Source organism: Bolinopsis microptera, chromosome 9, assembly GCF_026151205.1.
Source record: "Bolinopsis microptera isolate Bmic1 chromosome 9, MBARI_Bmic_1.0, whole genome shotgun sequence".
Lineage (NCBI taxonomy): Eukaryota > Metazoa > Ctenophora > Tentaculata > Lobata > Bolinopsidae > Bolinopsis > Bolinopsis microptera.
In genome coordinates this window covers 7,938,936-7,959,814 of record NC_087080.1, presented here as the reverse complement: position 1 = coordinate 7,959,814, position 20,879 = coordinate 7,938,936, and the positions used below count along the sequence as shown (strand labels likewise).

The 20,879-nt window shown below is 38.4% G+C and overlaps 1 protein-coding gene across 1 annotated transcript; it reads left to right on the top strand.

Moving 5' to 3' along the window:
- The first annotated feature begins 73 nt into the window (after positions 1-73).
- On the top strand, positions 74-10,379 carry LOC134820933 (acid-sensing ion channel 5-like). Its single transcript, XM_063831598.1, has 15 exons — positions 74-134; positions 407-487; positions 871-970; positions 1,163-1,257; positions 1,584-1,696; positions 1,947-2,024; positions 2,202-2,307; positions 6,210-6,325; positions 7,324-7,459; positions 7,630-7,709; positions 8,038-8,192; positions 8,519-8,624; positions 8,823-8,982; positions 9,141-9,189; positions 9,578-10,379. The coding sequence occupies exons 1-15, from the start codon at positions 84-86 to the stop codon at positions 9,745-9,747; spliced, it is 1,596 nt and encodes a 531-aa protein (XP_063687668.1). The 5' UTR covers positions 74-83; the 3' UTR covers positions 9,748-10,379.
- Positions 10,380-20,879: the final 10,500 nt, after the last annotated feature.

The window sequence follows — 20,879 nt, the reverse complement described above, 5'->3', positions numbered from 1 at the left end:
ATATTATATACATGCTCAAAAGTAAGACCAGCTCAATTTGTGGTTAATAACAGAAACTGTCTAATGTAGATCCAGACGAGACTATGCTCCTCAACAACAACGAGGCAAAGCCCCCAGACTCACCTCCAAAGCAGGTGACAAGACTATTTAATGAGTCTCACTTAAAATTAGAGCGGTATTTTGAAAAAAATGAGTCCCAGACAATGTTGATTTAGCAAATTTATTGTGCAAGAAATGTTGAAAAAGTAAATCATTTTATAATAGTTTTAAAATAAGCTAGCTGTCTGTCATATCAGTGTTCAAATTAACGCCCTCGCGTGACTAGGAGTGATTAAGACTCCTCCGCAAGCTTTTGTAGACTTATCTTAAACCTTTCTCTCATAAACACGTGACCTTTCCCTCTTAGAGTTTCTTTGAGGACTTCAAGGAGTTCACAACGGAGACCACGTCACATGGGATAAAGTATGTCTTCCACGCTGCCTACCAGGTATGTCTCTGAGCTGTATTGAGGCTGTGATTACTGTGAGGTGTGATTACTGTGAGGTGTGAGGGTGCGGGGAGTTTGTCTCATCTATCTTGATCTGAGTACCTCACGTCTATGTGTACAATTGGGCTTATCTCGTCACAAAATGACGGCTGCTTACAACGAATTATCAATTTTGGCACAATGCCAGGATTTTTGGATTTAGGATAAATTGCAAGAATATGTCTAGGAGTTCAGAGAAATCGTGTCTTGAATCTTGATTAATGGTCGTGGAAAACTATACCAGCATTCCATTTATATTTCTGTACAGACTACAGAGTTTGAAAGCGAATGAACAAGAGCCAAAAATAAACCAACAGAATGAACATTGAACAAATGTGTTTCAGTTTGTGAGGTTTATTTACCTAGTGCTGTGGCTAACAGCAGTAGCTTACACAATGTACATCGTCTGTGTCAGCGTCACTAAATACCTCTCCATGGAAACGGGTACGTGCACATTATTATTGAGAATCAGTGACAAGATTTGACGCAGCTGTTCAATTTAGAAATAGAAATTGTACCTCTTTGCTCAATTTATTTAGGATATTTTAAACAGTAAGGAAGTTGGTTCAAAACCAATTGCGTCCCTATTTTAAACAGCACATAACACTCAGGTAAGCTGATTATCATCTCACACAGGAACGAAGATTGAAGAGATAATCACACCCAAACCAGAACATGGTAAAGAAGCAGCGATAACTCACCCCACCATCAACGTCTGCCCTAACAACATTGTTAGTACATTTGTTCCGATTATAAGAAATACAGGCTACGATGCGATTGGGTGCTTTAAAAGAGACGTTGCAATTTTCGACCTTATAACTACGACATTACGACAATTCCTTTCATTCCCAAAATTCGTATACCACGAATATAATATATATAATTGTGTACTGTTACTCTTAGGGCTTAATCTGATTCCACATAGAATCCATGATACACAAGTTTTCATTTTTACATTACAACTTAAATAAATATTACTCGCGATTATAATTTCTCGGTTTCGAATGAATCGTACGCTTTAAAATAAAATAAAATCATATTAAAACCATAACCGCAGGCCAGTAAAACTTACCTAAATAAGTTTCCAAAGCTGGAGGAACTTATGAAAGAGCTTCGAAGTTACGACGCAAATGTAACTCACAAATTGTTCGAAAACGAAGACTATAAACCGTAAGTATTATTTTACTTAAAGTTTACTAATTGATTTTGTACTAACTAATTAAGTTATTAATTAAGTTATTAATGAGAGATTATGCAGAGTATCCCTGTGATGATCGATATTTTTCTAAGATATTGAGAGACCTTATTTTCATCGTTTCGATTTTAATATCAATGACTTGTTCGGCACTAGAATATTTGTTATTTGCCTTACCATCTGGCTTTTTTTAGAGAAAAGCTGCAATATAATTCCATATTTCAGATATGCAGATATGACATATCATGATATCATGTGGAAAGGACGCCCACGAGTGGGACTGTTACAATGCACTCATTACACGTAAGAAATTAAATTTTGTAAACAACATTTTATTTTCTATTCAATTAAACGATTTTGTAAACTCTATAAACTCAGAATTCTACTGTTCTACAAAATTAACTAATTTAAAGTATTAAAATTAGAACAAAAATAAAATTATTGGCTAGATCCGGTTCATGAATCACACTTTATTTTCAGAGAGAAGTGTCAAATGGTAGAACCGTTTAGCAACCCAAACTTTACTTCAAGGAAACTGCATTGGGATGAGGAGTATGATGGAAGTGGTCACAATCATTATGAATGGGTAAGCACATGCGACTATGAAACATTTTGTCAGTTATCTTATGGATTCTGACCGATCTTTTCAATTGATTATTGCGAGTGAGAAATAGAAACAAATAGTATGAAACAGAGCTTCAAAAATTCGTTCCGCCGATGTTAGTGATAGCATAACCCATGCATCAATATAGTAATTCAGGATTATAAATCTAAATAAGTAAATTTAATTATGTCTTTATTTCTGTTGAAGAGGCAAGTCAGCACATAAGTTTTTTAGGATCAGTAACTTGTTTTGATCAATCAAAGAACTTCATCTATAAATAGATGCTGGTGGTAGGCTCAGGTGTCTTCCTGAGCAATGTCTTTATACATTTCAAGACAGCAGTTCTGCAGTCAGGCATGCGCCACAAGTACAATATAGGGTTTATAGCCGAGTTCAGAGCAGTGCTCAAAGTGTATATGTAGTTGAAAGTGTAGTAGTAGTACTCTGGATCGCTCATGTCAAAGTGAAATATTGCATCCTTGAAGAGTTGGCCTGACCGTGATTCTATGGATTGAACGACGAATAATACAACTAAGGGGAGATTAAAGAATCCGTAAACGAGTGAAAATATCAGAATAGTGATTGAAGCTTTGCGGCGGGAGTCCATCAAGCGTCTTGATGAGGCTGAGGAGCATTCCATGTTAGAGATCATCTGTTTGTTCAGCAAGTAGGTTGATATTGTTGAGCTTATAGTCACCACCACCAAAGGTAAACAGAAAGTCACGATCATTCCAATTTCTAGTAAAATCCATATCATATTTGTATCATCCGATGTGTTAAGCAGATCGTAGTCAACCATTACAGAACAAGTTCCAATAACCGCATTATAGCCCAATCTGAAACCCGGCTGAAGATTGATACCAACAAGTTGGAGCACAGTGAAGATGAAATAAACCAGCACCACAGCCAACACCAGTCCAGTCGTCTGGGGGTAGAAGGGACGGAGGAGGGACCAGGTTCTGGAAGAGCACAACACCACCACCAGGAACACACTCAGTCTGCAATTAGAGTTCCAGATGTACGACCAGGACCAACACGACCAGTTTGTAACAAATAGGAGTCCTGGAGAGCGGTGGTTGAGGTAAGCTAACCCCACTGGTAGCACACTGACACAGATCACTATATCGTTAACAGTGATCAGCTGGTAGATCCAGTTTGAAACGTCGCGCTTCCTGGATCTGAAGAAGAAGAAGCAGGAGATGTTTCCTAGGCTACCTACTAGGAAACACACGAGAAACAATACTCCGTAGAGACTGTCAAGTGATGAGTTGTATGTAGGAATGAAGATGGTTGTTGTACTAGAAGAGCTTTCAACGTTATCTTCCATTGCGCTTCCCTAAGAAATAATCAAATTGTATTCTGATTGTTTGAAGATTGGCTCGGTGCGTGAAAATATCTCTTAAAAACGATATAACTGCAAGCGTGATGTGGGATATACTAGGTCTCAGAATCTCGATACGACTGCCATCCACAAACTATTTCATTTAAATATTTACATCTAGTTTACAATTTTGGACATTACCCTGAAAGGTGGTAAAATAAAAAATAAAACAAAGAAGCTAGATAGAAAAGAACACAGCAGAAGATAAAACAATGCCCCTAGTCACAAGTGTCATTTTAATTTTACTAAACTACAACAGTCATCCCAATGATAACGGGTTTAAAGTCACGTTACATGTGTGGCAGGTGGTATAGAAAGGAGTTTATCTAATTTAAACCACAACATTTGTATTCAATAGTGTTGTTTGACGTCATAGAGTAAGAGAAATGAAGGAGGTTCCAAACACAGATGGTTAAAAGATTTTTATCACGAGGGCGACCAGATGAATTAATGAATGAAATTATAGTTAGATTTTAAAAATCATGAAGTAAAAATCACGAGTATAACGTGTTTTTTAAGTGCCCCAACAAATGATGAAAATTTCGGAACAGAGATTATCGGAAAGTTACAATATTTTCTTAAAAAGAAAAATAAGATGTTCATTAAATGCAATCAGAAATAACAAAAAAGTTTTGCATTTCTTTTCATTTACGTCTACCTGATCATATGAGGCCTCTAGTAGCTTGGTACTTTGGTATGAGCTTTGAGTTGCCTGATATGTGTACAGGTAATCCAAAACTATATCGAAACTGTCAAATTTAGTATAGCGTTCTTCCGTCTCTTGGAGGGGTGAGTCCAACAGCGAGACGATCGATCCTTTCTCCGGCAATATAGAAATGTGTCCTTCCAGAGGGGGTTGAATTACTCTCTGCCCGTTGATGTACTTTCTAAGGACGACCATGATTCCATACTCTGATCACCACTATACCTGTCTTACTTACCGTATTGTTCGAATCATCTGAGCTGTACAATAAGCATACTAAGGTGCATTTCGAGCACGGGATTAATGATCTAAGGATTTGTCTTTTCTTCAGTGTCCTGCGATCAGTAAGTTGGTCATTAAGTTTATGTACGTTCATCACTTAGTCAGTAGATTCCCCAGATATCACGCAGATCTGCAGGTCACGTGTTCACTTAGCAGATATAGCACTGAGATTAGTGTCCCCAGTAGCCGTCTTGCTCGATGTCTTCTTCCATATTCTCAGGTTCCCTAAGAAGCAAGGTACTACACTGCTTGCTACCAGATTGATTGCGGAGTAAGAATATGTACCGGTTCCCTGAGTGTAGTAGCGAGTTACGGAAGGGAACGCTACCCCGCAAACGAAGACCAGGTAGATGAAACTATACGAGTTTCCTAGGAGAATCTTCAGGGTAATCTTCGTGTAATTTCTCTTGGACTGTGTTCCTGTGTTCACTTTTTTGTTACCCATTAGCGTTACTATGGTCAAAACGCAGGCTATAAGTCCCACAAATTGGTAGAGTATCGGCATCGCATACAGAATCACAGACACGGTTACTTTGGGCCAGTTTGGATACCCAAAAGGTGAGAATAACGTGTTGAGTTGACCCGATCCAAACGACCATTGAAGGAACTGTCGTAGAACTAGGTCGTGCGGAGTTTAAGATAACAACAGTCAGGATTATCTGCAGCACAATTCAAATCAAATGTGTTTTAGCGGGTATCTGATCTGAATCAGCCTGACAACAGTTAGAGCCGCCCATAATGGCATAATATAGCCGGTAGAACTATCAGAATCGCAGCTACGTTGCCGTATATTCGTAGTGAGAGGGTTGGATTATTGACAAAGCAGGCTTGGAATGATTCCGCCGCAGTAAGGGTTCCCTTATTTACATTCTTACCTTTATCAAAGTTACTTTCGTCAAAGTCACCCTTACCAGTATCACCTTTAGTAGAGCCATCTTTTTTACTATCACCTTTATCAGTACAGCTGTCCTCGTGTTTACCATGACCTCCATTGAAAATGTCCCCACTGTTAGCGTTATGTGCGACAAATGGTGCTATCAGGAGACACATCACCCAGTCAACAGTAGCTAGGATCCTGAACATAACCCTCTGAATATTGTGGGGTTTTGTAAAGTTGTGGTGGAGGACTAGTAGTTCCTCCAGAACTGGTTCCTCCAGTACTCAAGATCACCATTTTAGCTGGTAGTGGTGAGTAGGTTAACCACCACACATTTACATTAAATTACTGCTTAATGTTAATGTGAGTAAGAGTTAGAATTTAAAATCTTCAAATAAAAATAGGGATAAATTAAGCGAGTTTAGTACACAATGAATTGTTACGAACGAAAAATCTGAATCTTGAGACTATTAGGTTCTATGAGCAAAACGTGAACCATTGTAGACGCTCATACCGTTTTTGTACTGACAACTTACACCAGGAAATATAAACTACTAGTATAAGTGTTACACTGTCAGTGATACTAAAATTACTTTTCAATACACTTACAGTTCATTACACTAACATGGCACTGGTTACAGGAAGTGTCGCTAAGTGGTTCCTGCTACAGAATCAACCCTCGGGGAGACTTGTGGACGAAAGTGGGAGAGTATGGCGAGATAACGCTCACCTTCTTCGCGGATCTCAACGACTACAGGTAAATAACGAGGTCTGATCGTCCTTCTTACAGCGTTCGATGTCTGTGTGAAGGTAAAATGGTGACATCCTCTGGATCAGGCAGAGGTCGAGTGTTATATCGGGATAACTTCTGTAGTAGTTGTACAGCAATACTAAGGACTAAGGTAATGCATTGCCTGTACAACTACTACATTGCTGTACAACTACTACAGACTACAGGTAAAAACTAAAAAGATAACATAACTTTAATTTGTCGTGATAACGATAACAGGCAACAAATTAAGAAAACTCCATGAATCTGTCGTGATAACAACTAAAGGTGTAAAGGTAACAAAGCAGCTAAATAGTAGCAGCTGTGACGGGACCTATTTCTGATTGTTATAAAACCTAGCTAATATAAATATAACGGACATTGTTATCAGGACTGCCACGTCTGGGGACAATATAATAGGCAGCTTATCTATTTTGTCAGCTTACCATTACCGGCAAGATTGTGATATATTGAGAGCTAAACTGATAGCTGGAAGTGGAACTTGGTAGGTTCATTGTGACACTGACACTGTGACTAATGACTGGTGACTGTACTAATAGGATCTGCAGTGCTAATAGGGTTCCACACCTGCTGAACATCGTGTTTGAGTTTCTTTGTGGGGGAAATTTGTCCGTGGTAAACGCTGCCCAAATTAGTCTCGTTTAACAGCATCATTATTAATGTAGACACACTATATTTAAACTCTCTGAAAGTTGGGAATATGTTCCAGTAATTACTAATCATGTAACAGCAATCTTCAGCACTGTTCTTGTACAAAATCAACAGACTCGACAACAGCTCATGTGAAAAAACGATATGCTGTTTGTTTCGAAAAAGTCGCTTGGATAAATTGGCGAATTTTAACGTTTGCATATTGTAGCAAACTCAAGTACTACTACTCCAATGACATAAGCTATACGTTTATCATGAAAATTAAAAATATATATATTATAAATATGAAAATTTATTATAAACTTCCCCCACAGTTCGTTTGCGAAGCTGCAACCAGAGTACGGATACACAGTGACGTTCACAGATAACGGTACATATTCCTCCACCATGACATCTGGGTTCTTCATGTCCCCAGGCAATGTCTACAAGTCTGATCTGAGGAAATACCGGGTTAGTGGTGCTTACTATACCCTACAAATGTTTATTACTTCCTAAAAATGTTTATAATTATTATTTCCTAAAAATTGCTTATTATTTCCTAAAAGTAAATCAAATATTTATAACAGACATCTCAATTATAGTGGGAGTTTAGTAAATTGTGTTGAACTATTTCCTTCCAGGAACAAAACATTGGCCCCCCAGCTGGAAGTTGTAACCCACACATGAAAACTAATGCTTACGGGACCTACTCAACTAACAGGTACTGATACTTACAGTCGACGTGCGTTTTTAAATTAATTGCACACCTCTAGTTTTAGCTGAAGTTAGCGAAAGAGTTGAGAATTAACGTTTTTGTGATAATTATTCATTTAGACATCTTTGCTTTTAAAGTGAATACAGTCATTGAAATGACGTGTGTTTTAATGCAAATAACTAGGACACAACCAATCTTCCACCTCACAAAATCAAATATCTATTTCAACTATAATACACAATCAAATAACCTGATTAATTAATCAATTACGTGGAATAAACAAATTAAAATTAATAACCAACAATTAATAAGCAAACCACATAATCTTACACAGTTGCAACAAGCTGTGTCGGGATGATCACGTAATGAAGAAATGTGGGTGTGTCCACATCCTGCCACCTCATCCCGAGTATGAAGCAGACAAGGAGTTTGTGGGATGTACTCTTAAAGTGTGGGCCGAGTGTGCCCTCGCCGCAACTGTTGAGTTTAGTAAGTACTAAGCTTGTGGGTGCACTTTATTAATGCAAATTTTAAATAGATCAAACATTTTCTCTACTCCCGAACGGTGTACCCCGACCATTTAATGTTTGCCAAGTTATCAACACTCTTACAAACGTGAAGCGATTCATATTGACCCCTTACCCAAATATCAGTGACACTTTGCACTCCGTGGTAGGGTAGCGCTAAGATTCGAACCCAATATCTCACGGTCAAGTGTTAAAAAATTTATACCGCCAACCCGACAACATAACATTTCGCTTTGTACTTTTGTAGTCTATTATATCAAAGTTTGTGAATTTTGATAATTCTCTCAGCGGACCAGTTCGTGAACATGGACGATGGGATAAAGCATTGTGAGCACTGCGAGCCGGCGTGTGAGGAGATTTGGTACGAGGCTACCATAAGCAGTTCACGGCTCAGGTTAGGGCGGCCGTTAAATTGAACGGAACAGAAAAATGTGATAAAATCAAATTATACTTCGATCGACTATATCTTATAACTTATACCCAAAGCGATAGTTTAAATTTAATTTAGCCTTGTCAAATAGACTTAACAATATCTTTAAGTTTAAATGTTATTCTTTGCTATAACCTAATCATAACATAAACATTTCTGCAGTAAATTTTACGCAAAAGAAAAGCTCGGTCAGTTAAATATGTTAGTAAACGGTAATAATCTGAATAACCCGAACGACACGGTGGAGGATTACAACGTAGAAACAGAGGAAACAGTATATGAGAACTTGATGGTCCTTAAAGTTTTGTTTACTAGCATTCAGGTACATCTATTTGTATGGGCGTTTTTATTACTCAACTCTCACTGGGTTCATTGGAAACGTGAAGTTAGCCGATTGTATAATAAGATAATAGTTGATAACCGGTTGAAAGCTATATTTCTGGATATCAAATTAACCGTAATGGTCTCTTATTTTGGTAGGAATCAAACATCAAGGAATACAGAAAGTACGACTATACTCAACTCATAGGTGAGGGTCTTTAGTTTTATTTTTAAGTAAATAACCAGTTTCTAACTTTGTTCCCCACGACACGTATAATACAGCGCTTACATTCAATTTAACGATTTAATTTATAAGTTAATGTTTATGTCTTTGACAATGATCTGAGATTTCAATCATTTAATAAATAGATGAGGATTCTCATGGCGGGCATGTGAAGCATATTTTTTGACACGTGACAGTGATTCTGGGGTTTGATTGGTCAATAGTGGGAGCTGATTTGTTAATTGCCGTCACGTCTCAAAAAAATATGCCTTACCTCCCCAGTCCCCACTAGAATCCACATATATTACACCATCACACATATACATTATACAAGCCACTCTTATCTAAATAAACCAAACCACGTGCTTGTCAGGCGATGTCGGAGGGCAGATGGGTATGCTACTTGGGGCTTCTCTCTTCACGGTAATAGAGTTCATCCACTTCTTCATAAAGGCTATATGGAGGTGCATGTGCAGGAACAAGTACAATAGTCCTCCCTCTCCTCCCTTCCAACGGCACATGGACATGGACAGCCTCGGTTAATTAACCAACCTCGCACTTTTTTAATCGGTTTGATTTTGGAGTTATGAAGAAGAGTGGAAGGTTGAGGGGACAGTTACTTAAATAATTGTGATAAAACTGATGGGTATAAGTGATTCACCGAAAGTGACTCTTTAGGAGGTAAAATGGACTCAATATAGCTGGTATTAGGTGTTTTTTTCCGATAATCATCGACTTTTGTATTTTATAACCATGTTTTATACGTTTATTTCAAATCTACAACTTTAGAAAGGAGATAACTGCCGCTTACAAGAACTAAAGCACTATTATAAAGCGTTTATCACGTGATTTGATAGGCATTTTATTAAATAATAAGTAGAACTTGGTACTGATGAGGAGGTGAACTATATTTGTATTGACACACGAGGGTGGTTATGAGTTTGAGTGGTCGATACTGGAAGCTGAATGGCTAATAAGTCACAGTGTAATATGTGTCGCGTGTCAGAAACAACATAGTACCCCTCCCCATCGGATTTGTGGTTGAGCTACTAAATAATCAAAAAGATCCCAGCGCAAGCTTAAGATTCAGCTAGAAGAGAATATGTTTATTTTATTCATGATTTAATTATATGTGGAAATGTAATGTTATAGCTAATTTAATTTTGATATTACAATCACATTCATTTATTAGCAGTAAATGAACCGATTTACCAAATTTGAATTTTTCATTGCCAAGAATTATTTAAATTCGCAAAACCTCACTAATTTAAATCGAATGCAATGTATGATCCGATGCGTGGAATTGGAATTAAACTCCCAGTGCAGAGAACCCGTCTATCCCTTGCCAGATAACAATGTAACTATTAATCAACACCTATCAGTTACAAGTAACTAGTATTAATATTCATAAATTGTCCGTTATTCAATATTATTTTTATACACTATTTTGTATAGCACTATGTACTTAGCAGTGGAGATATAAAACGAAAAGAAGTCATCAGAAAGCAAATGTGTATTGAGTTTAGGTGATTTCTTGTTAGCTGTACAATTCGCTAAATTTGCTCCAGCCTTTGTATATACTCTCAGGTTTCATTATTCAACAGCGTAGTATATAACGTTGCCTTATAGTGTTGTGTTTAATTGTATAACTAACTTGCAAGGTGTGTTACACTGAGTTTTTTACAATTCAAGTTGTTGTATTTTATAATTATCCTCATAGAAGGTTTTACAACTAAATGGACAGGATGGCTGGTGATTAGCATAATTAAAGTAAAGTATTCAATGATGTAGTAGAAGTATTGAATATTCAAATTATCAAAACTACAATAACTTTACTATATAATTAGAATCCAACACTTTGTGTTATAACACAATTTTACACAGATCGTCACACAGATTGTAATTAGATCACTCTATTCGCGTTAGTCGCTTATAGTTATATGAATATAATAGACTGCTATCTTTTGTTACTTTTGTTTTTGTCATCGATAGTATGTTTATTTTTTCGCTCTCTTCAGTGGGTTGATCACGATTAATTACCGGGGACGAAAAGAGAGTCTCCAACCACTGTACAACAAAATACATCATGTATTCTGTTAATCAACGGACTACTTTGTGCTTCCTTGTCTATACTACCGTGCACCTAATGTATTTATAGGTTAATATGTTAATTTCATATTCCGTAATCTTAGTAAAACGCTAACGAGTCCCGAAACGTCATTTTCATATACCTTGTCGGACTTTATTTGAACGGACATTAATTGGAGTTGGACGCTGGAGGCCCTACTCCCTAGTGTTCATTTTAATGTCCGTTTAAATAAAGTCCGATAAGGTAAATAAATTAAATACTGATCAAAATTATGTCCGTTCATGCAGTTTCCGGTCAACTTACGCCGGATAAGGTAGTTTTACCAGTTATTCTCACTGTTTTCCTTTGTCTGTCGATAGCCGTAAATATACTTGGACAGTGTCGGCTATTGCCCAAATTAGAGGTACATATTTCCAGGACTACTATAACCTCTCTGTCAATGACATATTCGACAACCAACACATCACCACGATTGTCAATTTCGCAAACCGCACCAAACGCTTAATTGTGCCGGAAGAGCTGGATCAGACCGGGGTGACTTAAAGTATTATCTCATATGCTGTCTCGTCTCGTTTTACTTTTCCAAACCCAGCTGGCATTTAAGCGTATCATTTTGACTCATATCACTTCTTAATACACCATCCTCCACCATTCACTCTGATTTCACCGGCAACCTTCCCCAGGGTTGCCACACCCCAGAGGTAGGCAGAGCATCTCAATGCTATCCTCTCGTGGGCTATCTTGGCCAAGCTTCTCTTCTTTTTTAAAGCCGTGAATATGCTTCCTGACACGTAATGTGAATTATAAATCAAGAGGCTTGCATATAATGAACATATTGACATGGGTGCAGAGTTGAGTCTGTACGGAACCTATAGCGTTCAGTGTTCTGCTCAAGGCTGGGTGTAACTGTAATCCAATAACAATACAATGACACATTCTTCCTTAGAAACACGGACAATAGAACCCGCTGACAATACCAGCTAATTGTTTAATACTTTTCTAACCGGTTCAATGAATTATTCCACCGAGTCATTCGTCAATAACGTATAGAAAAGACAATTTTGAGAAAAGAAATAACAATATGACAACGATAACATAACAATAAGACACTTGCAGTGGCACATGCAGTAAACACTATACATCTTAATAAGGCTCCAATAGTTGGATTCAAGCTGCCAAGCACAGTTTTCATTCCAAGAAAAGCTTCATTTTGACTAGTAATATAAGTAATTTAATATTACCCGATATTTTGACCACAAATTATATTTATTATCAAAACTTTTTGTATAAAAATGTAACAAATAGAGTTAATAATGCAAATCCGATCATGCCATGACTTGAATCACAAATTAACCATATAGATATGTGTCGATCTTTTCTATGCCCGAACAAAAGTTTAATTTCTTTACACAATTTACATCCATTGTTTTTTTGGTTAAAGTTAAACTCGCAGTTGCATCCATCATACGTTGTTTTGTTTGGTTAATCTCGCCTTTGAAATCTTTTGAAGTTGTAAAAAATCGAATAAATTCATCTACCTGCACTATATTATTGCTTACATGACCTCAACATTAACACTCCACTATCAGAAGCAATGGTGATCCTATAAATATTGTCAACCCAGGAAATGCCGAACTCAACAAACTATCACGTCTACGGAGCTTGTGTGTACTCCAATGTAACACTGCACGGGGTAGACAGTGCAGGAGCTAGCTACACGTGGGCCGTGTGGAATGCACTTGTATTACTAACCTCACTATTTGGAGATACCACTATCCTGATCGCATCTATAGGATACAACGCTATACAAGTCCATGCTGGTTTGATACCATTCATCCAACATCTAGCAATCACTGATCTCATCCTAGCTGTCTTTTACTTGCTTCCTGGATTCGTCTCAGTGGCTTTTAACGGCTGGGTCCTTGGACAAGCCTTCTGTGCCTGTACAGCTTATCTGTCTTACTACGCATTTTCACTGAGCTTCTTCTTAATAGCAGGCATGACTAGTGGTAAGCTGCTAATGGTATTTGTCCGATGAGGGCAAGGGTTTGGACATCAGGCAGGTCTCAGGTGATTTGCACCGTGATGTGGGTTTTCTGTCTTGGTCTACCTTTAACTCAGTCTCTGGTGGATAAGACTGATGTTTGCTTTGACTCAAGAAAGTACAATTGCACTTACGGATACACAGCTAATATTTGGGGTTGGCTTAAACCTGCCCTTTTCTGTGTCATGGCACTTCTTCCTGGCATGACAATCTTCGTTACTTCAGTTCTGCTGCTGAAGAAGGCTAGGTCAGTGGTCCGAGAGGGATTGCGATTGGCTGGCATGCTGACAGTTTTAGTTACATCAGGAGTTTACATTTTCTCTATCCTGCCTTTCGTAGCGTACAGTATTGTTGAGCCTTTCCTGGAGAAAGACCCGACAAAAGTTGGTCAGTTTCAGTTGAAGTACTACAGTGTAGCTTGTGCTTTTCTGAATTTCCATATCATGTCCAACTTCTTTATCTACTATTTTACTGTTTCAAAGTTCCGGAAATTTGTCAGAGGGATTGTTTGCAGAGGTGCATCTGATGGTGAGTAATTTTTTCATTATATTGAATGGTCTTTATTAGTCAGTAAACCATGATAGTGACCTTTCAGTTTCAATCTATCAGCTTTTATATTAGCTAAACAGTAAACATACATTTGAGTTGGTAACTATGATACAATCAACTTGTGGTAATATATTAAATCAATCAGGCCAGACATCAGTTATGGGGACTCGTACAACAGTTTCAACAGTTTCCCGGCCAAGTGAATATTGAGAGGCCCGCGGATTTACTTACTTTTACTTTGGTGTGCTTCATAGAATCCTCTATCGGGTCATCAGAGTTGCTGACCACCGCACCCGGACAGAGTTACTGACCACCGCACCCGGACAGCGAGGTCGCTGCCTTTATTCCATTCAAATCCAATAACGAGTTTCCATTTCGACAGCTGTATCCTGCCAATGGAGGCTCATCCGGGAATGATTTCACAAACGTTACATAAGCATTTCTTTAAAGTGCAGGGGATCTTCGATAGTATGCATGTTTGGTATCGAGGTCCAATAACTGCAAACGAATTGTCGTAAAGTGTTTGGTTGTGCTGACTGCTCGATTTATTCAGAGTGGGAATAACTGCCTTTTGGCCATGTCGGAGTGTCGCGGAGAACTGGATGTTGACATCATTTGGGCACTTGCTGTGCAGCACTTTCCGTATTGTGGATAATGGTATATCTTTCTCTCCTCCGTTGCAATGACTTCAAATTTAAGGCCTTGAGTCTCTGCCAGTAGTTTGATGCTGCAGGCCATCTATTCTCGTTGTGAACATGCACTGAACCCCTTCTAGTTGTTGGACGTGTGCACTCTTGGAAATATTCCATAAGGGGCAACAGTACTCGAGGTGGCTTCTGATGAGAGATTCGTAAAGGGTCAGCATGGTGACTTTGTTCCTCGTTTTAAACGCACTCAGAACCAGGCAGCAACTCTACGAGCACGTTAAGCTATAAGGGTAACATGGGGACTCCAGGATAAGTCAGCTGAAACCATCACCCCTAAATATTTAAACACTTTGGAGGGGTATAACATGTGGAAATGGGCTAGATATAGGGTAGAGTTCACATGTCAACTCTGTAGCTTTTTATTGTAGTACTTTTGATTTAAATTAACAAGTCAATACACATTTTTTCGTAGGATAGCCCAAATTGATTGGGTCTGAGGTCACGTGATTATGACGTCACCAGAGCTTGTTCTCTGTTTCCCGTCCAGGTGAGCTCGCATGCTTGTGAATGTGGATGTAAGTGTATTATACTGTATAGTGTATGTCTAATTACCCCCTATGGAAGCCCAGATTTATTTTCTGACAGAAAGCTAGAAATTTACCAACATATCGACCTTGTTATAAATTCATTTTGATCTAAAATTGCACGAGAAATCGATTAAACTTTGTTTCAGAACTCAATAATGATCCCTTATACCTTCAATTCCATGTTTTACCAATACAATCAATATGTTGATCCTGTTAATCAATTAGTAACAGGTAACAAATACGCAAAAACAACCATCACGCCTAAATTTCATTCTTAACGGGTTGATTTCGAGTGACCAATAGGACCAATTTGTCTTAAGATCATGTTTACTTCTTAATGTACAGCTATGATGAACAGAGTTGACATATGAACTCTACCCTATATTTATTATTTAGCCCATTTCTAGGCCAATTAAATTCTACTGATGGATCACATCACTAATTATACGTCACTAATTGGTGACATGATCTGATCACCGTGGAACACCTGATAATAGGGAGCCTGTAAGTCGGCCTCCCGGCAAATAGGTGGTCTAGGTGTTTTGAGGACAAGTACTAAGTAGCCCAAATTTATCCTCGTGAAGTGCCATGTTGTTCCATTTTTCCCACTTAACGACACAGTTGAGATCATGCTGTAATATCTCAGCATCTGTTAGACTATAGATGTGCCGCAGAATTGATCGGGGCATCTGCAAAGAACCTGATGATTGATCCGGTGACACACAACTTCATGTCGTTGATGAAAAGAATAAAAAACAACGGACTCAAACACTCCGCTAAGGATTGCAACAGAAAGTGATGACACTCCATCCAGTACTACACACTGCTTGCGATTACTGTTAGTCAAGAAGGATTCAATCCATTTTACCAGCTTTTCCGTTTCATTTTCAGAAGAAGTACTCGGTGATCCACCCTATCAAAAGCCTTTACTTAGTAAAACCAAGCCTTGCACTATGCCATACACATGACTCAGCAGTTGGGTCAGACAGCTCCTCCCTGAACGAAACCCGTGCTGGTTGTCACAGAGTAGCTGATTCTTCTCTATGAAATCAACCATTACTCCCCGGAGAACTCAGAACACGTTCATACATTTTTATGATATGAGACGTGAGAGCGACTGGCCTGTAATTCGCAGGCCTTATCTTCGACAGAGATTTGGCGAAGCTGTAGAAAAACTTCGGGTTGGTTTTGATCTTTTCAACAGCTTTACTTTCTCTTTCATCCAGTATTTTTGTGTGTACACATTTGATGCCGTGGTACTTAATATATTGCTAAAAGACAAAGGACGCTTATAAATCTTCTATACTTTTCGTTTTATTGTTTGTTACTGCCACAATGATCGTTATCTCAAAACTATTCAATTTCTAATCTACATTGCATTTTTGTTCTTTATTTTTGTGTTAAACCAACATGACAAGTAATGATTTGAATGGAAAAACACAATATCGAATTTCATAACTTGAGCTCACCTGAAAGCTAATTCGGCCATATAGTAGATGATCTAAAATCAATATATCTGCAGTTACACCCACCAACCTTCATTTTAAAAAAAATTCAAAACGTAAAAAAAGTATGAAAATCCTTAACTACAGTTTTATACTTCATAAGTTACAGTCGTTCTTTAGCCTCATAATTCCCCTATGAACGCACAATAGTAGTCTATAACTATAACAGTGATCGCACTTTGTTTGGTATGATGAGTGAAGGAGCAAGGTACACCTGGGCTGGGTGGCTCATCTTATCTCTTTTTTTTTTTATAGTGCTCATAACCTCTCTTATTGGTGACACTACATACAATCGCTCCTACTAAATCGCTCGCCCAAATTTTAAGAAAATTCCTGTGAAAAGGCCCTTTGGGTATGAAAATGATCCCAACCGGTGTATTTTTGGACGCTGATTCCGAATCATGACGTAGGGTAAAAATGCTTCCCTGGAGAGTTATGGGCAAAAAACCGTTTTGGTCACGTGACAGGCTAGTAAAACATGAATTCGATTGTTTAGGGCTCGGGTTAGGGTTGGGGTTGTGGTAAGGGTTATGGATAGCTTCAGCTTCGGGGTTATGGTTAGGGTTATGGTTGGGATTAGGGTTTATGTAAAACCGTTTTGTACGGCTGCAAAACCATAAAAACCAAAGTCACGTGAAATTTTTGGGCGAGCCACATACAATACTCGTCGCTTCTATCAGATCATAGTCAAGGATAGTGGTCCTCATTCAGCATATTGCGGTGTGTGACCTCATCATGGCAGTCACGTTCGTTCTTCCCGGGGTAATCTCTATCATCGCTGATGGCTGGGTCTTTGGTAACACCCTCTGTTACTTCAGAGTGTGCAGTGGGTATTACATCCTTCCAACAGGCTGTCTTTTGGTCTGCACCATGACAACAGGCAAGTATCTGATGTTGAAATACCCCCTTAGAGCTAGAACCTGGTCCAGTAAACAGGCTCACAAGTTTTGTGCGGGGATCTGGATATCCTCGCTCAGTCTCCCTGCTTCCTTTCTGCTCGTGGATAAAGATGACGTGATGTTTGACTACAGGATATACAACTGTATTTACGGTTTCTCTGCCTCTTATTGGGAGGTAATAATGCCGATCAGCGCCCTCATGGTTGAAGTCTTGCCAAATATAGTTATAGTAATTGCTACTGTGCTCATCCTGATAAAGGGAAAGAAAGCAGCCAACAAGAACAGCCTCAAGTGGCAGGGTGTTCTGACAGTTCTGCTGACCGCATCAGTCTACAGTATCTCTTTCGTGCCGTTTATCATCTACCATATCGTGAGATGCTCACTGATCCGGATCCTTTAACATAGTCTATGTAATAAGCGCCATGAGTTGGCACAGAATTTTTTGTCTCTGATTTTGATAAATTTGGTACCAAAAGTTGCCTCTAAGTGTGAATAATGCAAATTCACCGTGTAGCAAAATAACGTCGAGCTATATGTGGGCCTACTGTGCATTACAAGAATGTACAAAGGACGAAAAATGGGTAATTTATTGCGTAAAATGCCTATAACTCCTAAAATATTGAATATTTTGAAATAATTATTACAGTATCGTAATGAAATTAGTCAGACGCAACTTTTGGTACCAAAATTATAATATTTGAAGCACCAATTTTTTCAACAATTTTTTCAAAATTGTGTTCACAGTTCAGATTGAAAAATTTTGAAAATAATTTTCCTTTAAATCTTAAAATATTAGTACTAAAAGTTTCGTCTCGATGAGCTGATTACGATGCCATAATAATTATGTGATAATAACTGAAAATGTGAAAGTTATAGGCCAAAAACTAAAAATTTGCGCGAAAAAAGCACGCGCGGCGAACAACAAACAAGCGCCGTGTAGCATTTTTAGCGAAAATTGCTACACGGTGGATTTATTTTATTCACATTTTTAGACAAATTTTGGTACCAAATTTATCGAAATCGGAGAAAAAAAGTTCTGTGCTCGCGCTTGGCGCTTATTACACAGACACTGACTAACAGTGCCTAGTTCGATCCAAACCGACTGCTAGCTACAGACTTAAAGTTAAAGTAGTTTGTTCCACTGTCATCCTAGCTCAACATCATGGCCAATTTCTTTATTTACACTCTTATGGTGGACAGCTTTAGAAAATTTGTTCGGGAGGCAGGACTCATTCGTTGTCTGCTATCGGTAATTTCATCTTCGTCATAACTAAATGATCAAGAATCAATATTTCCCGCAATCAGACAACGAATGAGTCCTGCATATTAATAGATGACATGTTTTTAAAAACGTATTCGGTCATTCAAAACCGATCTGTTTAACATTTATGATTTAAGTCAAATAAACTAAAAATGAGAATGAAACTAATATGTACGTAATATAGTGAAACCTACTTTCAGGAGATGAATTGGCAAGGAGAAATTGAATTGGATCATGGATACGCAGTCCAAATATAACGACGAAAAACGATCTCTATGATCTGAGTATGTTTAACTTTATGAACAATGAACATTATACTTATAGCCTGGGGTTCCCAGATGATTCAGATTCAAGATTGAAAATCATAATACATAATATTTTCTAGACCATGGACCAAAATTTTACAGTTTTGATTTTTAAATGAATGTTTCGGCATTTTGAAATTTTTTCGAATATAGAAGAGCTTTTCTGCTGTTCGCGTTTTTGTCTTTTGGACCAAACGTTACAATTACATTTGAGGCAATATTGAGTTTTTAAGTTTTTCGCAATAACTATTGCATATTAGACAGGAATGCAACGTATGTTTTGAATTTTCACGAAAAAGTACATCCAATTTGATTTTATATGTTATAAATATTTTGCCTCACGTTGTACTTTAGGCCCGCTGCACACGAGTTAAGTGCAAGGCCGGCCGTATCGTGGCTTTCGCATTTCGCGCACTACGCGGTACATTATTATTACATATTATTTTTGATATTGGGATACGAAACATGTATCAAATTTATTGCAATACAAGTTAAGCAATTTTTGGAGGACTTCGCCGCTTCGACGCGCCGCGCGAACTAGCATTCTTGCTTCGCATCGTCGATCGTTGCTCTGCTTCGCAGAGCAACGATCTCGATGGGTTGATTGCTCTAACCAGAGCCCTCTCGCTTGCAGTAGCGTAGACACATGGCTATGTGAAAAGCAATTTGGGGAGTGTGGATGTGATATAACGTAAATTTTGTGAAACTTAAACAGCCGTTTTAAAAAATAACTAGTTTAAATGTATTTTAAACACAAAATAATTATGGCAAAAATTCATTCTCAAATTTTGAACACGCCGCGCATACTTTCGCCAACTTACCTCATACGTACTATTAAAATCGAGCGCTACATGAAATTCCGTAATATTGTCACAATAATACCTCGTCTATAGTTAAAATGCTTTCAGTACCGTGATAGCGACTTGTGTCACTTTGGCTGACCAGTGACCTTACTGATTGGTCACTGGTAAAAAATTCAGTCAAAACCGTGAAATTTCGGTCAAGGGAGGAGTGGAAGCAGCAGTCCATGCTGCAAGGGACTGCTTTAAAGACCCTGAAACTGAAGCTATCGTCTTAGTGGTCTTACTACATCCGGAGGTATGGGCGGCCCCAATAATTGGCCCACTCTGCACTGTGTTTGTAGATCGTATTTCTGAAAGGATAGCTGACCACAATAAAGAAGCTAAGAGCCAGGTCAAAAATCACATCAGAACACGATTCAGGTTTGATCTGCTACGAAGCACACTCATAGCACTTAGGGGAATCAGAGGAAAACAAAAAGCCCAGCACCTTGGACTGGATGACGTATCCTTCAATCTCATTCCTCAGAAGACGAGCTTTGAGGTCTCTTAAGTTTGTTTATGTAAATTTTATAGATAATTTATTGTAGCTTTTATATTGTGTAAAATTTTACGGACGAAATGATTCCAGGGGGGACTCCCAACCCACCGCCTCGGCGGGTTGATACACCTTTCACAAGCAAGATCAGAGCCACTTTGGTCTACTTGCTGTGAGGTGTATCAGCTACATGGGTTGGGGGTCCCCCCTTTTTTTATATTTTAATCATCTTAGTGACTCAGTTGGTTAATCCGCCTGGTATTGCTTGAGGTACCAGGTTCGATTCCCGACTCTGTCACTAGCCGTGGGGTGAGCGTCGTCGACGCTCAGCTAAGGATTCTGAGTAGTCTATGCAGCCCCCCGGTCCACTCAGCCAAATACTCGAGAAATCGGGTGTGAGGGTTAAATGAGGAGCTGCCCATTGCAGCAAAGTCTCGGGCGAAGAAAGTAT